At 44.7% G+C, this 21,255-nt stretch overlaps 1 protein-coding gene across 12 annotated transcripts; it reads right to left on the reverse strand.

Moving 5' to 3' along the window:
• Positions 1 to 532: 532 nt before the first annotated feature.
• sec31a (SEC31 homolog A, COPII coat complex component) lies at positions 533 to 18,044 on the reverse strand. Of its 12 annotated transcripts, none has more exons than XM_077019547.1 (29): positions 17,842 to 18,044; positions 16,927 to 17,006; positions 16,527 to 16,650; positions 15,945 to 16,143; positions 15,731 to 15,826; positions 15,412 to 15,552; positions 15,122 to 15,264; positions 14,786 to 14,885; positions 14,391 to 14,552; positions 14,096 to 14,251; positions 13,749 to 13,979; positions 13,533 to 13,607; positions 13,294 to 13,344; positions 11,441 to 11,605; positions 10,606 to 10,768; positions 10,248 to 10,435; positions 9,583 to 9,709; positions 9,325 to 9,470; positions 8,880 to 9,050; positions 8,557 to 8,763; positions 6,843 to 6,938; positions 5,283 to 5,376; positions 4,462 to 4,812; positions 3,253 to 3,288; positions 2,419 to 2,477; positions 2,040 to 2,279; positions 1,767 to 1,886; positions 1,486 to 1,557; positions 533 to 1,111 (listed from the first exon to the last, which is right to left on the reverse strand). In XM_077019547.1, the coding sequence occupies exons 2-29, from the start codon at positions 17,003 to 17,005 to the stop codon at positions 932 to 934; spliced, it is 3,972 nt and encodes a 1,323-aa protein (XP_076875662.1). In that variant the 5' UTR covers position 17,006; positions 17,842 to 18,044; the 3' UTR covers positions 533 to 931. The 12 variants fall into 12 exon arrangements, with proteins under 12 accessions (XP_076875662.1, XP_076875659.1, XP_076875665.1 ...); XM_077019544.1 differs by having other exon boundaries at positions 4,417 to 4,812; XM_077019545.1 differs by having other exon boundaries at positions 534 to 1,111; positions 4,417 to 4,812; positions 14,096 to 14,248.
• Positions 18,045 to 21,255: the final 3,211 nt, after the last annotated feature.

Below are 21,255 nucleotides of genomic sequence, written 5' to 3' on the forward strand. Positions count from 1 at the left end.
GGTATGGAACACTACAAGCAACTTTCCCTTCTTCAATGAACATATTTTTTCTAAGGTGAAACAGGACTAACATGCAAAGAACAGTATTCCACCTTTTTATAAGTTTACCCATTCTTGCAACAGATGTGATCTTAACTGGGAAAAAAAAAATCAAACACCCAGTCTTTTCCCCTCGTGAATGCATAACGCATGAATACATGCAAAACCAGGCACGAAGACAAAAACCTTAATTTTCCAACTTTGTTTAGTTACCAATGAAATCAAACCTTTAAAAGTTTTAAATAAATAACATTTATTGAAAATATTTGCTTGTTATCAAGATTATGCATCCATCCTTGTAAACAGTTAAAAAGCAATATTTATAATTATAAAGCAATGCAACAATTTTGGAGCTAATGCATTAAACATTGCTGAAATGGCAAGTGTCTGATAATCATATGAATCATCAGGTTAAAATTCATATGGACAAGTGTCTGATAATCATATGAATCAAGTTAAGAATCATATGGGGGGGGGGGGGGGGGGGGGGGCACAACAAAAAAAAAAGGTTAAAAAAATGCCAATGAGAGAGAGCTCAGTTAAATGATAATGAACCCAGGAGAATTAATCCTCTCCAACTACACGCATCTATTTCAGTTGGCTAAAACTTTGCATTGACTCATGAAACATATGGCATTACATTTTCAGAAAAAAAGGGAGGAGCTCCCCCATTGCACTCTGCTCTGCCATGATTATACATATAAAATAATGCAATTACATAAGAAAAATAACTAAAAATCAAAGTAAAAGCCCATAAACTGGAATACCACATTCCAGTGGTGCCAAGACTGGCAGTATAAATGTCAATATAAGTTGGTCCTTATTGACTGATGGCTTGTATTGGAGTTGCGTGAAATACTGGCGAGATGTAAGCAGGCGTGCATGCGTGAGGTCAGACGCCCAGTTTATTGGCCTGTGTGAGCACCACCTTCAGCACGGGCATGAAGGCCGAGGTTTCACTGAAGTTGCTGCTGCTAACGATGTGCGTGTGAATGTTGAGGCCGTCTGCGTAGGCGCGTGACTCGATGCTGCGGGCCATGTTGTGAAGGCCTCCAACAATGGCTGGAGAGAGCTGGCCAACAGGAGAGGAGAGAAGGGAAAAACAGAACACTGTGAATCCAGAATTGTGGACTTCTCCTGAACCAAGTTCAGAACTCTTTAGGGTTGTCCAAAGGAAACCACCATCAGTACCACAGTGGTATAGTAAAGTGCCATGTGAGATGACAAACAGCTGAAGGTTTATACTACAAGTTTAACATTTCAATAACTCAACTTGTTTAAATACTAATAATCCAGAAATACTGGTGGACTCATGACTCTGGAGAGGCAGAGACAATGCAGATACCACCCACATGAACAATGACAACACTGACTGGGACAAGTTTTGATTTGATCTCTGCTAGCGACCATCATAGAGAATGTGTGGCAATTCATTAAACTACTCACAGTTTGCTCTCTCAGTTTGTCATAAAGGGATTCCAGTCTTTTGTTGGCATCATCCAACTTCCTCTTGGTTTGCTGTTGGGATGATAAAGCATTTGTTTTAGCCATGCAATTAAGTGTAAAGATAAAAAAGAGACATAAAGAGGAGTCCCAGGACAGAGGACAATGAGGAATGGCTTTATGTTGAGAAGAGAGAAAAAAAGCAATTTTATATCCGAGATAAATTTGCATTTGATTAATCTAAATGACGACTTATGAATGACCCAATATTTGGATTGACTAACTGGGTCTGTGGCAGCGGCCAAGCATTTCTGGATGAGGCCTTCAAACGTTGTCTTCAGAATTAGATGTTCATCTGGAATGGGTTTCTTCATGATCTTCTCAGCAGGCAGGGACTGCATGGTCTTGGAGGGAACACAAAGTCAGATTTCACTGGGTCATTTGTATTTTTAATTCCTTGTCCTCCTACACTGCAAGACATGTTTTTAACAATTTTAACTCATGGAATTTCACCTGGTTTAAAAGATAAAAATGCTATTTTGGAGTATTTTTGTCACCTGTATGACCTCGCCAGTGGGGGCCCCTGGTGCGCCTTCCATTGTCATATTTGGCAGGGTGGGGTTTATGACCCCAGGCCCCAGGGGCTGCTGCCGGATGGGGCTGAAGGGTCCAGGAACTCCAGTCGGTTGCTGAGCCTGTAGCTGGGGAGGCTGCATGCTGGCTGTCTGCTGTGGGTCCCCCAGGGGAGCCATGATGGGCGCCGTGATGGGCGCAGGAGGAGTGTAGCTCTCCGTCATCTACAACATGCAAGTGTTTCATAAGCAAGACCGAAAAAAAGTGAATAAATTACTCCTGCAATTTTTTTAAACAAAGGGAAGAATTTTCCATCATGTCATTCATGATTAGGTAAAGAAAGACAAGGCACAATCAACACACCTTCTTCTTCTTAGGCCCTCTACTGAGACTGGGGGGATCGTTCCAGCCATTCTGGGGTCCTGAGGAACAAAACAGATCTCAGTTGCTATAGACAGCAAAGCACTGTTTGACCTTCTGTCTCAGTCAAAATCCTGCTAATCATTGTTTAGTGTTCCATATAAAAGCTGCTCAGAGCCTGTGTGCTTTATTAGAAGCCCCTCACCTCACTGAAAGGAAGTAGGTTCATGATTACAATGGATATTTTCGCATAACAGAATCACACAATTTTGGAGACGACGGATCATAATCAGTTATAATTATGACAAAGATTTCTCTCAGAAAATGGCTGCCACCGATTTTGTTCACCTCAATCACAACAAGCGATGGGAATTTCACAAAACTAAAGTCTCCACAATCTCGCGTTCTAAAAGGTTCCTTGGAAAACTCTGTTAATCTCAGCTTAGTCAGTGTGGGCTCTGGGAACGGCAGCATGGCCTAAATTAGCGACCTACTGCTGACTGTGGAACTACAGCTCCGTTCTCCTCACGCTAACAGCTGACCTATATACCTCAACATTCCCAGCACCGACAGCTCATCAGCATCTAATCATTGCTGTTCTCGCTAGGAACGAATCCGGGGCAGTTTCTGCGACTCATCGTGCATTTCCAGGTCGCATGCTACACATCGCTTTGGGTCATTAACCGATTTGTTTTGGGGAGGGTATGACAAGTGTATTAGTCTTAAAACTTGATCGACATAAAATTTAGCAAGATTGCTAAATTTGTAAGATTAGCAGCAGAGGACAATTACTGTCCAGCCTGTTACGCTTTAGTACGTCTGCCTATGAAAATTCACCTTCCAAAATCCAGGTTGTATCTTGGGTAATTCCCCCTGTGGATAAGACAATATCAGGTTGTGCATTCTAGAGATCTTGAACATTTATCTGCTGTCAAATCCTAACAAGAGACAACGAACCTGCCGATTCCTCTGAACTCCCGTTAGACTCCATTATTTTAAATCTCACAACAGAGGTAAATGAATAACTAGACCCATTTCACAAAAAAGCTACTTGCTGAAGACATCGTGTTCTCCTACTACAGTGTTCATCCTAATCGTCTTCACATCCTGCTTCACATCGTCTTGGCGAACTGTCATTCTGCCCGTGCTCTTGCTTAACTTGCATGAGAAGTGCAGCACACACAAGCGACTGGAGATCAAACTCTTACTGCAACACGTCTGGTTTGATATGGGCTCCATGCAACTTTGAGCATCTGAAAATGCTGAGAACCGTATATGCTATGGTAGTCAATTCAAGCTAGTTTTTCTAATCGACCAAACAGCTGAAACCTGACAGTTTACTCGCCTGAGCAAGTTGAGTTGATGAATCAAGGTAGCTGGGAGAACTAATGTGAATCCCAAAATCATCAAAAGCTCAACTTTTACCTGACATATGAACCAAGTTTAATGTAGATAAATGTTCCTATAAATGTTACCCATTCTATGAGCTTTTTTATTGTGTTAAGTTTATATAAATATAATAATCGTTTGAAGTAATAGTTGAAAATTGAAGAAGCTAGTATTTTCATGGTGGGTCCAACTGGTGATTCAGTTATTCAGTGTGCACACACGTGTGACCCACAGCAGTGTGCCAGTGTTGTAGGACCACTGCTCATTCAGGCGGCAGAGACGAGACGTCCTGTGTGCTCATGCAAAACAGGGCCAAACGTGCTCAACATGCAAAAACAACTGCCTGCTCTATCCCTCCCTCACGATGGACGCACGACAACCTCCACAGCGAACTTTGGAACCAAAAACCGACGACGCACAAACAGCAACGTGGACACGGGTACGTGCAAAAAAAAAAAAAATCAGACGGCACCGGGGAACTCGTGCGAGTTTAGGAACAGACTGATGTGGGTCCTACAGATGTTAAGTGGCTCTTAGGTGTTTACAGAGTCAGCCTGTGGCTGTCTGGGGAAGAGAGGGAGAGTTTGACGGAGGGGGCACTGTGGTGCAGACCTGTTCTCTGGGAGGCTGGGATCAGGGGGAGCTCAGCCTGTGTACCTGGGGCTCCTGCTGGAGAAGGCGGGAGGTGGACGGTGGGCGACCCCGGACCGCCGTGCTGGAAGGGGACTCCGGAGGAGAAGGAAGGGCGAGAGGAGGAGGAAGAGAGAGGAGGTGCAGCGGAGGCGGGCTGACCCGCGGGGACAGGGGGCGGCGGCCCGGAGAAGACGGAAGACGCAGGCTGAGAAGAGGTCGGGTGCATGAACTGATGGGGGTAGAGAGGGGCGGCAGAAGAGGATGAAGGGGGAGGAGGAAGAGGAGGAGCTGCAGAGGAGGAGGAGGAGTACTGGAAAGGCTGATAGATAGCTGGTCCCCCAGCACCAGGTGTGAACTGCTGGACCTGGGGGTAGACTAATGTTTACAGACACAGACACAACAGACAAGAGTGTGCAAATGCAGTTAGACACATTCTGAAAGGAAAAAACAGAACTTTGTCATATTGGATCAGCTCTCTGCATCACATCTAAGCATGCAAGATATTTATTACAAACACAAGAAACAACTCTAGTGCAAGTAGCATTAAGCACTGGAATTAAATGAAGGTTTGGACACATGCAGGCTTTTATCAGAGGATGACATGCAGACATTATACAGCCAACAGCCAAAAGTCCAACCTTTGATTTAAATGGTGATCAGACAAAACAAACATTCTAAAAATGTTTGCTGCCTTGAAGGACACATATTATAAGTAGAAAACAAGCTAGAGAGAGAGAGAGAGAGAGAGAGAGAGAGAGAGAGAGAGAGAGAGAGAGAGAGAGAGAGAGAGAGAGAGAGAGAGAGAGAGAGAGAGAGAGAGGCCGAGGTCGGGTGTGAATACGTACTCTGATACTGCTGTGGGAACATGAAGGGATTGGGGGCAGCAGGACTCGTGCTCACTGGAGACTGCAGGTCAAAGGCTCTTGGTCCTGGTTCAGGCTGCAGACAGACAGAGGCCTCATGTCAACATCTCAACACTGGATAAACCACGACGGCCTGGTGAACACTAGATGTTAATCAGAGTACTTGGCAAATCCGTATTCATCAATATGAATGAAACTTTGGAGTTACACTGATATGATATTGTATCATTAGTCAGCTGAGGAATGTGGTGAAATGTAAAACAGGTAAATAAGCTGTTACAACCACCTGAGAAAGAAAAGATTTTAGCAGATTTCAAATTTGCATACATAAAAACAAATACACCTTTATCAATATTAATACTACAATACAGAATTTATTCTTGTACAGAATTAATACTTGCACAGAATGCAGTTTGCTAATCTAAAGGCACTGCATAAAAAGAAGACTATACTGAAACAAACTGTATGCGAGGTATTCACTGAGTAGATCTGCAAACGTTTAGGGAGGGAAGCCAGGCATGCAGACACGTCGTGTGTCAGACAGCAGGGACGGGCTGGAGTCAGGCGTCCAACCGAGCGCTCGAACCACGCCGCAGTGCTTGCGCAAGAAACCGCAGTGATACAATTACAGTTTCGCTCGTGTATCACCGATTAGTGCTCATAACGAATCTGCACTTGTGTGTCATGGAAAGTTCATGCTCTGGCTGTGTGTGTAAGGATGTAAGGTTCTGTGTTCGGGCCACTGCTGGATGAAGACCCACCCTGGTGCAGTCTGCACACAGCCGGTGCAGTACTGATGCTCCTGAAGAAGGCAGTGGCCACCTGTTTGTAACTGGGCAGAAATGTAAATTGAGTATCGGATCTCTCTGAGACCAATTGTTCATGTCGTTTTTGTCTCTGATGACCAATGAAGGGTGACGACACCCATGTGAAGACCTTTAAAGGCCTTTTTCAGATGTGGTTCATGCTAGATATGCACATGCTCGCCAAGACTTTGAAGAACACAAATATACACTAAGAAACTAGTAACTTGGTGCACGTGACACAGAACACACACAGAGAGATGTTTGCATTTATCATGCAGGGAAATACACAAGTGTCTTCTAAAGGAAGGAAAAACAACACCACCACCACGTGGTGCTCGTGTCTTTACACCCATTTTTACAGCCTGATCTTTACTTGTATGTGACATGCAGGTAGGGAGTTTCAGGTAATGTGCATCACACTTTCTGACTCCACGTTACAAGAGGAGGCAAGTAAAGAAGTTATTACTACAGTTATTACTACAGTTATTACACAGTGCTGACGTGGCACATGGTGGATATTTTTAAACATTTAAACATTCTGGTGTGAGCCTAAATCCTTAAGGCTGGACTGTCTTGGGAGCATGTGCGTGTGTGTGTGCACATGCATGTGTGTGCGCGCGCGTGTGTTTATATGCATGTGCGTATGCACGTCATGTGTATGTGCGCGCGCGTGTGTGTGTGTGTGTGTGTGTATGTGCGTGCGCGTGTGCATGTGTAGGCCCAGCACTCTTTGTACCTGAAGGTCTTTTGCTGGGTCTAGCGGGCGTGGGATACTGGGCAGAATGGTTGGGGTTTGGTTACTCCACGAGGTGACAGTACAGGCAGCCCTACCCTGAACACAGCAGAGACACAAACCCTCACACACAGACCCACGCACCACAGCCACCACTGTAAGGGGGATGTAGACTGTGTGTGAAAACAGGAGGGGGGGGTCAAGAAGCTTTAGTGGAGTCTGTCAGTGATGGAGGGTTTCACCTAAAGGTTATTACCAGTGGCAGGAGAACACATGGGGCTTAGGGCAAGTCAGGAGGGCCAAAGGAGGTTCCTTCCCAGAGGTTCCTGACCTCTGTGTCTTATATTCGTGCGATTTCTCATTTTTCATTCGCGAATGCCGTTAGGTTCACAAATTCATGATTCACTGTCACCAAAGACGACCACAGCACCTCAATGTCATTTATGTTCTAGACAAACACCCAATCACTGGTTTACATAATCTTCATTTCTGATCAACTCGACAATTCGTCTTTATTGGAAGGTGAATGACGAGTAACACAGTGACATGTAACATTTCAGTAAGTTGACTGTGTTGGGTGAATCTATGGGTCTCTGTCTTCTATAGAGTCAAAGTATAAATAGCGTTTCAGACAAGGGAAAACAAGCCTTTTTTGGTATTCTATATGAACTGGACGATTTGACCAGTTCTGTTGCCCAATGATTTCATGTCTACCCGCAAAAAATTAATAAAACATTTAAATTTGATCCTTGACTAAACTTCAAAATGTATTCAATGGTATTGTACTGAATTTCAATTTAAACATATTAAATTTCAGAGACCTGAAAATGAGAAAAAAACCAACAAACAAACCACAAAACCCTGGTTATGACCATTTCAGGATCACTAATGAAACCTTAATGATATGAGCTAACTCAGCTGTCCAGCAATTATTACCACTTAAGTGCTGTTAGACTTGCACAAGTCACTTTTATCAGACACTTTTATAGTGCTGAAAATTGGTATTGTGCTCATGTGGTGTGTGTGAGATATTAAAACATAGCTGCAGAATACACGTGTGGCTCTCATCTGGCTCTTGGTTTGTGGTGTAGTAAGAATGAATAGTATTAATATTATTACTGCAGTGAGAATGAAGAGTATTACTATCACTACTGGAGAGCCATGGCCTAATCAGAATGGTGCCTGCTTGTGTTAACCTGTCAGCATGGGGACCGATGCTCACAGATCCCAGAACAGGCTGGTAACTCTTGTACCATCACTCATGTTTTAGGCTTCATGTGCTGAAGGGAGAACGGGGGTGTGTGTGGATGTGAGATGGAGGTGTGAGGCTGATGAAGGTCTGATGAAGGTTTGTGCCGTAGCTGTAATGTGCTGCTGTCCTAGACACCAAGCACACATGAGTGTTGGAGCCGGCTTTAGGGTCACTGCAGCAAAGCTGCACACGAGTGAAGAGATCAGCCCACCATCACAGCAGATGTGAAGCATCAAAGCAAATGGACTTGGAAACATTTTGTTCTTACAAATATTCCAAACATATCAACCAGTTCAGATATATGCCATCTATCAAACTGTAGCATATTTACTGCATGTGAATCCAGAAGCTGTATGCAATTGATGCAGACACACACACACACACACACACACACACACACGCGCAGACACACACACACACACGCAGACACACACACACACATGCAGGCTCGGGTGGGGTCTTTACCTGCTGGTAATACTGCTGTGGGGGCGCAGCAGGTGTAGGCTGAGGGGGCATCTGTGGTTGAGGATGTAGAGGGGTGTAGGTCTGTGGTGGTGCGGGTGCAGGACACGCCTGCTGCCTGTTCTGCTGGGGGGCGGCAGGGGCCAGAGGGGCCGGACTCTGCTGACCCAGAGCTCTACCGAGTCGCTCCCGCAACTGCTGCACGGCCACCTACATGAGGGGAGCAAGGGAAAGACCCACACCTCGTCATCGCCCGGGCGGGCACAGATCAAACCAAGAACATTTCTACGAACGACAGCAGCAAAGCGGACATGGGCAGGACTCGCCTGTTCGCTGCTGGGCAGGTAGGACATTGCTGTGCTGAGGCTGCCCTGAGATGCCAGCACACTGGCGTAGCGACTCATCTGCTCGGCCAGCAGGGTGCCCACGGCAGGGGCCCCTCCACCCGCAGTCTTCTCCACAGCCTGCTGAAGAACCACCACCTTCTCCACCAGGTCCTGCGGGTGTAAACGGACAATAAGCCATCAGTCAGGACACACTCACTGTAGCTTCCTTCCAGGATTGTGGTGATTAGATATAACGATCATTTTGATCAGATTAAATGTCTGCGATTGTTGTAAACAATTAACCAATCAGGATTCTCATTACGTTAATCTGATTCGTTTCCCCATTCACAAGGTTCAACAGCAGCTTTTAGTGGGCTTTCGGTTATGAGAAATAACTCCCAGCCAGAATGGGGCACCATGGAGTGATGTCGTGAAGACACCTCACCTGCAGTGCGAGGGGGCTACTGGAGTCTTGGGCTTTGGTCCAGCACGACACCAGCTGCTCCAAGCTGCCCGCGCAGATGTAACAGAGGCAGGCCTGCGCCTGCAGGGAAGTGTCCTTAGCAGCCTCCAGCCTGGAGCCCAACAGCCCTGCAAACAGCCCGGTTCATGGCCAAAATCAGTCAATGTAATCCTACATTACAGGAATGGTTGGTTTGTAGATCTGGCCTGGAGAAGGTTCCACACTCCACTTCATACTCACCACACAGAGAGGAGAACTCCTCAGGTTTTGCGTAGGTCATGACGGCGGCCAAAGCCTCTTTCCAGTTCTGGAGGTCACAGGTCTCCAGAATATCCATCCAGTCTTTCATCACCACGGCAGTGATGAGCTACACAACAATAAACACCCATTAACACCAACAATATTTGGCCATGAGGTCAAGAAAAATGAAAATGTGACATGTAGAGGTTTTCTTCAAATGTGTATATCTAACATGTAGTCAGTGTCTGGCTACTGCATTTATATGGTTGTGAACAGTGCGAAAACAACATTCTGATTCGTTTGAATGTTCTCAGTTGAAGGGAGGTAGCCAGTTCTGCACACTGGCTTATCAAAAGGATACCAATGGAAATCATGTGTATGATTACATGGATATTTGCATTTAACTTTTATCACATACACTGTACTTCTGCAAAGCACTGCTGTGCTGTATTCAGTTTGGATTTGTGAAGGAATCAGATCAGCATCCTTAATTTCTTCATCAATATCCAATCCGGTGTTATTTTTCTGCTATCGACCCAGATTCTGATATGTGATATTGGATCAGTGCGATCTCTAGATACAGGCAAGAGGTAAACATTCTCTACAATAAAAGCCCTTCTGAAGTTAGGGGACTCCCCCATTCCCATAGCCTTATATGGCCTCACCTTGCCAATTTTGCTTTGAGTTTTGGTCAAGTATTTCTTCTGGGTCTTCTCAAGTAGTTCAGGACCACCGGCTATAGCTAGAATGATGCTGTCCGCCATTCTGTTGTCATAGAGACAGAGGTTGACAGCAGCCTCAAAATCCCCAACAAGCAGTGCTTGGGCGATGAGTCCATCTATATCTGCATCATCTGGACCAGAAAAACACAAACACACACACACACACACACACACACTTAAGCTCTGTCTGAAATTTTAAGATATGCTCCACAAGCCATTTGAATCCCGTCATGCATATTTATTTTTTAAATCCCTTTAATACACATTATGGAGGCAGCAGGTCTTTGCAGTAGACACTTGCCTTGGCGCCTTGGGCCAGTGGTTCCTGAGGATGGAGACGAGGCCTCTCCAAGCACGGCGATCTTCTCAGGTGCAGTATCCTCCTTGAATGCAGGGCTCTCTTCCAGCTCGGGGTTCTCACCAGTCACAGAGATGTTGGTCAACATGGGCCCGTTCTCCTCCACCTGGGTGAAGACCAAACAGGGGACACTGAGGACCAGAAAAACAGCTATTCCCCCCCCTCCCCTTTCCATGATTTTGAAATATTTCCTACTGTTGATACCATTGTGTTCACCTACAACACACTTGCTTGGTCTAAAATATTTGAATGCTTTACAACAAGTCATTACTGTTATGTTTGGTTTAACCTCATGCGAAAACACTGCTAATAATTAATTCATTCATTACTGATACCATTAACCATGCCATGGATTGAAATAACCCAGTCCACATGAATAGTTGAGTTGAATAGTTCACAATAAACACAATAGTTCAATAAATGCCCAAATTATCATTATCCACTAAAGGTCAAGCACCTTGATCCAAGATCTGGTGCATCAAAGGTCATTTTACCTTTATAAAAACACAACGTCAATGAACTAGAATAACAGCAAAATAGCTGCGAGATAGTAATAATGAATCACCACATGGCCGCCATGTTAACAGCATTCCTGAGATACTACCAGTGACCATCTGAAGCACATCATAAGCTTAGTTTTTAACCCTAGTCCAACACAACAAAACAAAAACACAAGAAAAATCAACCAATGTGACTCAATGACATAAGGACAAATGGTAAACGCATCACAGAGTGATGGTGGAGGATGAGGAGACCACAGCAGGCGTGATGAAGGTACCTCCTGCAGTGCTGCGTCCTCTTCCTGTGGGGCAGCTGAGAGATCCACAGTCCCGGATTCGTCTTCATCCAAAGAAACGGCGCCGATCTCCAGCTCTGCCTCTTGACCGCCATTAAAGGGAAGCGTGAGGTCGGCCTCGGGCGCCGAGCTCGACCCACCATGGGACTTGTAGAGGAACGGGAAATGCCAGCACTGTCAAAGTTTTGCAAGCCAACTAGTGGTGCTAGCAATATGGGAGAAGCTCTAGAGCAGATGCTGCTACAGGAAGATTATGGGTACATGCAGGCATAAATCTCGCCTCAAACTACTGCTGCGGAAGCCAGAGATTAAGATTATGTCTGGAGGATCTAAATTACACTCAGACTACTGAGAAGCACCGGAAGGTCATCTGGAGACATGACCTCAAATATAGGCTGAAAGCCCCATAGAAGCTGATCGGTTTGGTGGGTTATCACTCATGGTGTTTCAGGTCACGATGGGATGGCAGGTCACACAAGGACTGGAAGGTGAGTCTCACATTCAGCGTGAAAGCGATTGGGGTCAGGCTCGGGGTCGACTGATTCGCTCACGGCCAAATTCAAACAATTACTCATTTATGGGCTCCACTTGCAGAATGTGAAGATTCCCAAGGCGACAAGGGAGTTCAGCTCAGGCCAGCAGAACCATTTCTGGCCCAGGAGGTCGATTACAAGCAGGCACAGAAGCATGCAAGTGTGTGGTGGTCCATCAAAAGGCCACATTGCACACCAGGGAAAGAGATGAAGAGATGCATGGCTAGACTCTCAATGCAAGCATGCAAATGACTGGTAAGATTAGACACGGTCAAAGTACTGAATCAGAGTTCCCTCCAAATTAAATATGAATCTGGCATGTATTCAAAAATGATAAAGAACTGAAAGATTTATAGAGAATGAATACCAAATAGCTGAAGAAAAATTCAGGTAATTTTGAAAATGTCTGTGCAAGAATCTGGTGTAAAACAGTTGAAGAGGGGCCTTTCTGAGCATATAGTCACGATGATTCATGAAGCAATAAACTAATTTCAAAATAAATTCCAATTGTGAATGCAGCCATAATACGATGCAAGGGTACATTATAATTTTTTTTCAGTGTCAAAGAAAAAGCTCAAAACCAAAATCATACAGACACAGTAATGTTCAACTGCTTTAGGCTTAAAGTCAACATGTACCACAGTCTCAGATGATGTCATGAATGTTTCTGCTGTGCCTACTGAAAAACTTTCACTTCTTCCTTTACATTTCACAAACAGGAAAATGTGTGTGTCATATTTTGTCAATTGTGATTTTTACACCGCAATCGAAATTTATCCTCCGCTTTTAACCAATCTGTGCAGTTAGCACACACACACACACACACACACACACACACACACACACAAACACAAACACACACACACACACACACACATACACACTAGTGATTACTAGGGGGCTGTGGATCACACGCGCCCAGAGAGGTGGGCAGCCCTAGCCTGGCGCCCGGGGAGTTGGGGTTAGGTGCCTTGCTCAAGGGCACCTCAGTCATGGCCTCAGGCCTAGGAATCGAACCCACGACCCTCCGGTCACAAGACCAGTTCCCTACCACCAGGCCATGACCGACAGACCAATAACTGCTGTAGTCCAAAAAAAAATGAACATGACTTTTCCATAACTCATAACCTCTTGAGCACTAAATATCAACAGGAAGACTTACCATGAGTCTCACTCATTAACATTCCACCCCAATTCAACACTTACACCATTAAAACTGCAATGTCAGCTTCTAATAAAATGGACCTCAAACATAATGGGTGAAAATGATCCGTTTTGCTAAACTGCACGAGTAATCCTTACCTCAATGCCCTCAGCAGGCCTGCAGCTTTGCCCTTGTAACGCTGACGCAATCTGGAAGCCACACAAGAAAAATATTATGAGCACTGGCTATCAAATTCGGAGCACAGATAACGATTGACGAGGTTTATTTAATCTATACCTACAATAAAATCTGGATGTAAGGACAGCAATTAAAACTTAATACTGAACACCACAGGAAGTCTCCAACTGTAGAGGTTAGGAGCGTCTGTGAGAATCACCTTTAGTGCAAGTTCTTCCTTCTTGTATCCAAGAAGTTCCAAGTACTTTCCACGAGCATCGTCTTCAAAGTGAATCTGGTGATGACGCACATTTGTGTATATTCGTTCAGTATTTTTCAAACAAGCAAAAAAAAAAAAAAAAAAAAAAAGTTGTAAAAAAATCTGTTGAAAAATCTCCCAATCTTTACAAAGCACTGAGGTGGTCTTTAGTCTTACCTTGAGGAAAGCCCAGACTGTCTTCTCAAACTCGTTGGGAGCAGCTTGAATCTTCTCCTGGCAGAACGTCACGAAGCCTCCCGTGCTGAGCACGGCCTGCAGCTGGTCGGAGCGCCGCAGGAACTCAGTCTCAGTGATCACCTGGCTGATGTGGACGATATGAGCCACCGGCTGCTGGGATTGCTGTGTTGTCGGTTTGACGTTGTCCAAAGAGACGAGTTTACCACCAAACTGGCAAGATACAACAACGACGACAATAAGGAAAGTACAAATATACAGAATAAAAATAAATATCTCTGAATTAATTGGACAATTCACTTCGGGTTTGATGGTGGAGTGTAACTCACAGCAAAGGAAGCTCCCACCGGCCTACGGATCCACTTGGGAGGTTTTTTGAGTGGCGTGACGGTGTTAGTAGTGCTGGCAGTCTGAGGCAGTTGCAAAGGGGGCAACGTCTGACCCGTGCCAAACGGATCCATGTTGGCAAATGAGGAACTTATCTGCTAAGCACAAACACATTGTGGCAATTTTTTTTACGCACACAACTGCACGAGCCTGATGTGTAATAAATCAACCAACTGATCCCCAGTGACCTCGTATGTACATATCTGACAGCAAAGAGATAACGACAATCTACGCTACCTGATCAGCCTGGGCGCCGATATCAGCGCTGTCACTGCCTCCCATGATTGAGTAGATGCCGATACGTCCGTCGAAGGAAGCGGCGGAGAGGATGGCCGGGTTCCTGGGGCACCACTGGATGTCAAAGCACCACTGTGAGCTGGTGGGCAGCTCGTACAGGACCTGGAGTGATCACGAACCAAGATGAAGTACAACTCATAGCTTTTGGTGGCATAACAGATTCATATTTGGCTCAGGGTAAAGAAAATGGAGGCTCAAACAGCTGAACGCACTCAGGAGAGCTCGCACGGCACGCAGCTACAGTTTAAGGTAAGATAGCACAGTGCAGGGTACAAGGTCGGGTGTATGATTAGCTTAGTCCACCAGCGTCTGCTCTGACAGCGGCATGTTCAGACCTCAGCAGTGTTGGGGTTCCAGCAGAGGATACGATTATCCTTCCCACAGCTTAGCAGCAGCTCAGGGTCAGCCAAGCTCCAGGCAATAGCCAGCACGCCTCTGCGCACACGCAAACACACACACACACACACACACACACACACACACACACACACACACACACACACAGTATTAGAAAATTACTTGATATAAAAAAGGTTGTCATCAAGAACAGTTTTTAAAGCAAGCATTCCAGACAATAGATGGGAAACTCCTGCTGTACTACGAGCAATGATAATATCCAAGATAAATCAAGTCAATATTTTACTCAAAACTGTTCCCAGTATTCCTTCTACCTTGTGTGGTTCTCCAGGACTTTGAGTGGGGAGGTGGCAAAACGCAGGTCCCACATCTGGATGACGGGCATGCGGTCGTCCTCGGAGGCCAGCACCAACTGAGTGGCAACCTCAGGGTTCCAAGCCAGACCAGAGCAATGCATCTGAAAGGAACACAAGGGCACAAACATTCTTATTACATCAAGGACAACAGTTTTCCTTTTAGTGTCAGTGGACGTTAAGCCCAGTTAAGAGATGCATCAAGAAGCGAAGCCGTTAATTAGAAGTGGAGAGACAGGCAGGCGACAGACCCTGTTGCTGTGGTCGCTGACTTTGATGATGAGTTCGTTCTTCCTCAGGTCCCAGACGGAGGCCCTGCCGCTGGGGCTGGCCGATGCCAAGATGTGCTGGACCTGACAGTTCCACGCCACACAGCTGATGTCCTCTGGAGGCTAAAAAACCCCACAGGGCCAACAATATTACCGACCAGCAAACATATCAAAGCAGCATGCCCGAAAACAGAAGGCAGCCATGATGGTTATATTTCTTAATTGCCATTTTGGTTAAATTAAATCAAAAACATTGATTATTCTACACAGATAAATGGAAGTAGCACACACACACACACACCTGTGATTTTGGTCCAGGAGTCATTGGGGAGTTGAAGCTGTTCAAATCCCAGATGTAGATCTCGGACTCATTTCCTCCAGAGACCACCAGGTTCGTCTAGGAAACACAATATTTACAAATTTACAACTTAATTAATCTAACTGACAGAAAACTATAACACTTAGAAGTTATTTCCATGATGACTGCAAGATGTAGACAATGGCCTGGATGTTACCTGAAATGAATTGACATCGAGAGCTCGAACCGGTCCAGTGTGTTTGTCACTCTGAGCTATAACCACATCACTGTCGCCTGCAATGATCTTGGAGGGGTCATAGAGGATGATGTTGCCAGTCTCGCCCCCGGCGATGAGCACTCCAGAGGGAAGACCGTGCTCATCGATGCCATGTGGACCCCAAACCAGCCGGTGATATCTGGAGAGAAAAGATCTGATCTTTAGGGATTTACAGCACAATACATTGGAAACAAAGACAAAAACGCATAAGAAACAAGGCACGAAGTACTGGAGGTTCCTTTGACCACAGACCAAGTCTACACCTTGCGTAAGCCGCCCTGATGATACTGTACTAAAAATCAATGTTAGTCCAAAAGACAAACTGACCCATTTCTGGGGATCCAGCCCTAAAACATATGACAGAGTCAGGTCACTGTCAGCATTTCAGGTGATGATGACAGCATCATCTCCCAATAAACACTTCACAAGCTGGTGTTGGGCAGTGCTAGCTGGTGATTTGCTGTTGTGATAGTTATAAGAGCCACAAGTAACCTTTCTGTTAGCACAAATTAAATAAGAGACCTGTGAGGTGAAGAGTAAGTCCCACATGACTTCATGGCCAAAGTGGGATCAGCCAAATCCAGTTCAAAGATCTCCAGCGAGGCATTGGTGCTAAACGTAGCATCGAGTTGTTGCGCTGAGGTGCCTGAACAAAAGTGCAAAATAAGGGGAGAAATACCTGATAGAATCCACAATGACGATAAAAATGTAAATGGCTTAGGTCAACACTGGCATGTATATTATATAAACAAACACACACACTAAATAAAAGAAAGTTACATTAGAAATACAGGCTATTTGTACAGGAAGCTATGGAATAACTAACAGCTTTGCCGTTAATTGTTTATACTTAGAAGTAGAGGTGAAAACTGTGTCATCAGTTGCACTATGTCAGCACTGCAGCTCTATTTGCACGAGTTACCTGCAGCCAAAAATATGGGATGGTGCTGCGCTGGGCTCCAGGTCTGGATGGCGGTGCGGTTGATCTCTTTGATCTTCATCCTGTAACAAGACCATGTAAGTGATGTCAAATGACACTACGGGGTATAAGGAACTTTAGGTGTGATGGAAAGGGGTAATGTATTAATGAGAAAAACAAGAAGCTACACAATAGGGTTAAGAAACCAGTCCTAGCAGAGATGTCATCAACATGGCAAAACTAGGAAAAAAAAAAACATTGTATGTTGCAACCTGGTAAGATAATTAGGTTTAGTAAAGCTAGACAATATTGGCCTAGTTTTCCTAGGACTGCATGGACATGTTTTGGTGACACATCTGATTGTGCATGATGAAGCATTTCGAAACATTTTGCACAAACTGCAGACGAGTGTGTCGCTGCGTGGTCCGTGCTGCGTGTGACACACGTTACTGGACACAGGTCAGCAGTACACGTCCGACAACACTCCTCCAAACATTACAGACGAGCGGACACACAAACACACACTACTGACGTGGAGCTCCCAGATCTTCACACAACTGGAGCACTTTAATGAATTCAACGTTGTGTGGCGTGACAGAAGGAAATAACCGAACATGACCGCTCACACCCAGAAGAGAAGCACACAGGAGTGTGAATTAATAGTTACCCCAGGACTTAAGCTAGTATCATTACCAAGTTTGTGCAAGAGGGCACGAACAAATTCATATGGGCTTTGGGATAACACCGTGTTATGTGACTCGGGGCCCTTCAAAACGATATCCAGTCGTCGAGGGATGACCGTGAAGAGCAGTGCGTGGTGAAGATGATTAGATCATCATTATTAGATGGTGAAGATTAGCAGCCCGTAGCACAGAGGCTAACGGAAACTACATTAGATCGGGCACCAAAAGTGCTTACCTTCTCTCTTAGCGGCTTCAACAAGCGCGCACAAACTCATCCAAGCTGGTGGCGAACGTGCGGAACTTCGACGTGGACTTTAGGGGCTTCGTTTCCTCGGCGGTGTGGGGGTTTGGTCGTGGGGTTAGCGGCTGTCCCGGGTGCAGGTGGAGACTTCCACGTCTCCACGGGCCTCCATCAACGTGGCACAATACTCCCCGCCCCCAACACACGTCACTTCCGGCGGGTCGCCTATTCCTGAATCTGCTACAATGTTGTAGCGCTCAAACTAGACGCCTAAACAGCGACACCTGGTGGTCGTCACCTATTTCAGCCAAAAGTTCAAAACCGCAAAGAAAACCGAAACCGTTTCATATTTCATATTTGATTTATGGTCAGTTGTTTAGTTGGTTACAAGTTCTACTATAATTTGTTCTTATTTCTCTTTATTTGTTATCTGTAGTATACAACGAATGCTGCAAATTGTACTGGGAGGCAACGGGTTGACATGCTCTAAAAACTTTGAACGCTTCTTCCTCCTTTTACTTCCATATTTTACGCTTTTGCGATTCTGTAGTCAGATATGTCCGGCTGTTCTTAAAGCTTATGACCGTGCCAACCCTATGAAACACCGATCGAGGTTTTCGTTGAAGTTTGAGGACGTTATTTGTCACGTAGTAATATTTCGGTACACCGTGTCGAATCAGTGTGCTTTGAGATAACGATTTAAACCGTGTGAGTGAGGAATCAGCGCTGTTTTTGTGAATAAAAAGACGTCTTTTAAGCGTTATTTGATTTCAATACTTGGTCTGAAAAAAGTTTTACCGCATCTTGGGCATCGAAAATCTCGGTGCAACCTTCGGTATAGTTGAGCATTAGAGTCAGACCTTTAGCATTATTGCAGATTGGTTCAGATCCTGTGTGTGGTGGTGAATACAAAATCCAAATATAAACCAAATATGTCTTATATATGCTTTTACCGATTTTTTGCTCATCCATTGCATTAACAAACCTCTCTGTCACGTCATCACATCCAACTTTTAACTTCTTTAAACAAATAAGGGTTTCTGTAGAGCCTTTGCCAACTAAACAGGAACCCATAAATGCAAAAGGACCAGCTCCTGGAACACTTGGTAATCTCCTTGTCTGGGAGTGATCCAGTAAATGGGCCAGAGACAGACGTGACAGCTCCACATGGAGCTCAATCCCATAACGTTCCAGAAGGACACGGAACTGGTAGTGCTGGTAGTGATTCCTTGACTCGCCTTTCGTTCATACATAAAGGCAAGAAGCAGCATAGGATCCTGGCACAAGATAAGATGATCTTCCTCATTTGTGCAAAAACCAAAATGTCCACATGATCACACAATACATTAAAAGCCGAACAAGCAGAAGCTCTCATTAAAATGCTGAAAAATTCCAGTAAAACGAGTCCAGAGGGGAACACCATTCCTTCAAACTATAAAATGAGTATACAGTGATGTAGAACCCATTTTGAGAAACGTGATAATCAGGGCTTTGTCCTGCTGCTGCATCTGCTCCAAATCCCGGAGCCTCTGACGAGATGGTTGGACATTGAGGGCTCAGTCGATTCCCAAAAACTCCTGAAGGTCTATTCTAAATGACAATGTGGGAGGTATATAATTCAAAATCCTCAGCTGAATAACAATCTGTTTACCTTTAAACAGATTTAAAGTCATGGTCTTGTGGTTAGGGAACTGGTCTTGTGACCGGAGGGTCGTGGGTTCCATTCCCAGACCTGAGGCCATGACTGAGGTGCCCTTGAGCAAGGCACCCAACTCCAACTGCTCCCCGGGCTAGGGCTGCCCACCGCTCTGGGCATGTGTGCACCACAGCCCCCTAGTAATCACTAGTGTGTGTTTGTGTGTGTGTTCTAATTGCACAGATGGGTAAATGCGGAGGACAAATTTCGATTGGGGTGTAAATTCACAATTGACAAATATGGCACATTTCATTTCATACCTTTAGTTTGAGTGATGAAAGAACGCCTTGTCTTTCAATTATTTTATTTTCTCCACTGATGTACATTTTCTTGACAACCCCCCCCCCCCCCCCCCCCCCCCCAAAACCATACATGTGTGAAACATCATTTGAATTAAGTTTTGAAGCTCCATATGGCCCTATGCCTGTTCTGTGATGAATCTTGGTAAAGACAGTTGTGTGGCATTTATCTCGTCAGATAATCTTGTCATTTACAACCTGTACATTTTGAATCATCACTCCCCAAAATGCTGACTACACTGTGCTTTCCGTTAAACTGTACAAAATAAAAACCCTTTATCACTTTATTATTCATGGCATGAATGTTATTTCTTTACTTTAGTATCACATTCGAATGAATGAACTCAGTTAATGTTGTTTAGTTGTACTTTTTGTGTATTTCAGAACTTGGCAGTGATTACAGGCAGTCGTTTCAAGGAACTCAAGGTCACTTTACAGTTACACACACACACCAACTGGACGTTAGTATTACTTATGCTTCCACATGAACAAACCTGGATGTGTGAGAATGGTCTGTTCAAACACATTCAACACAACTTTTGCTGTCCCCATTCGCTTGAATCCATTCATCACCAGGCATGAGGTTCTTACACCATCCACTTCTTTGGGATCTACTTGAATACAACAGACCAAAAGAGAAAGACAGAGAAAAGTTTAAATAAAGACAAGATTTGTAGCTACACACCCACATTAAGGTGGTTCCACAGACTTGAACCCTCATACTTGAGAAAGTAATCTTTCCCTTAAACAGGGTCAGATGGGTAGTGAGTTTAATCATTGGGTCCATGAATCGTTACTTCACCAGTAAAGTCAAGCACATTTCCTCAAGTCCATCGCAACTGTTGCCTATATAGACACGCGTCTCTAAAAGTCCAAGTACAAGGCAGCGAACTAATCCTCAATGTGTTAGCAGTACACACGTGTTTCTACCACGTGGACATATGGCCATTTGCAGACGCGTCAGATAGGTTAGTTTAACTGGTGTGTATTGCGCTGTGCTGTATTTATGTTGCCCATTTTACTGCAGTAAGAATACATGCAGTGGACTGTGTTATATAAAATAACTTACTATCTAACTACTGCTGTAATATAAGCTAGCTAGCTAGCTAATTACTGTTAGGTAGATTTACAAACAAAGAAGTATTAAGATCAATTTAATTATATGCGCCATACATTTCAGACAAGCTACTGCAAAGTCAGACCTTAACGTTAATAATATTTTAAGTATTTTACAGGAACTCACCGTAGGACGCTGGACCTGAAATTGCACCAACCGTCCTCACTAAAGACTTCTAGCGTGCATAGCAATTCCGCTTCCGGTGCATGCTGGCCACGTTTAATGTCCTCCACAATAAAAGTCGTTAGACAACCAGTATATCAGACCAGAGAAGTTCTGGACAAGCTAGTGTTTCA

This window comes from Brachyhypopomus gauderio, chromosome 10 (genome assembly GCF_052324685.1).
Source record: "Brachyhypopomus gauderio isolate BG-103 chromosome 10, BGAUD_0.2, whole genome shotgun sequence".
In the NCBI taxonomy this organism is placed as follows: domain Eukaryota; kingdom Metazoa; phylum Chordata; class Actinopteri; order Gymnotiformes; family Hypopomidae; genus Brachyhypopomus; species Brachyhypopomus gauderio.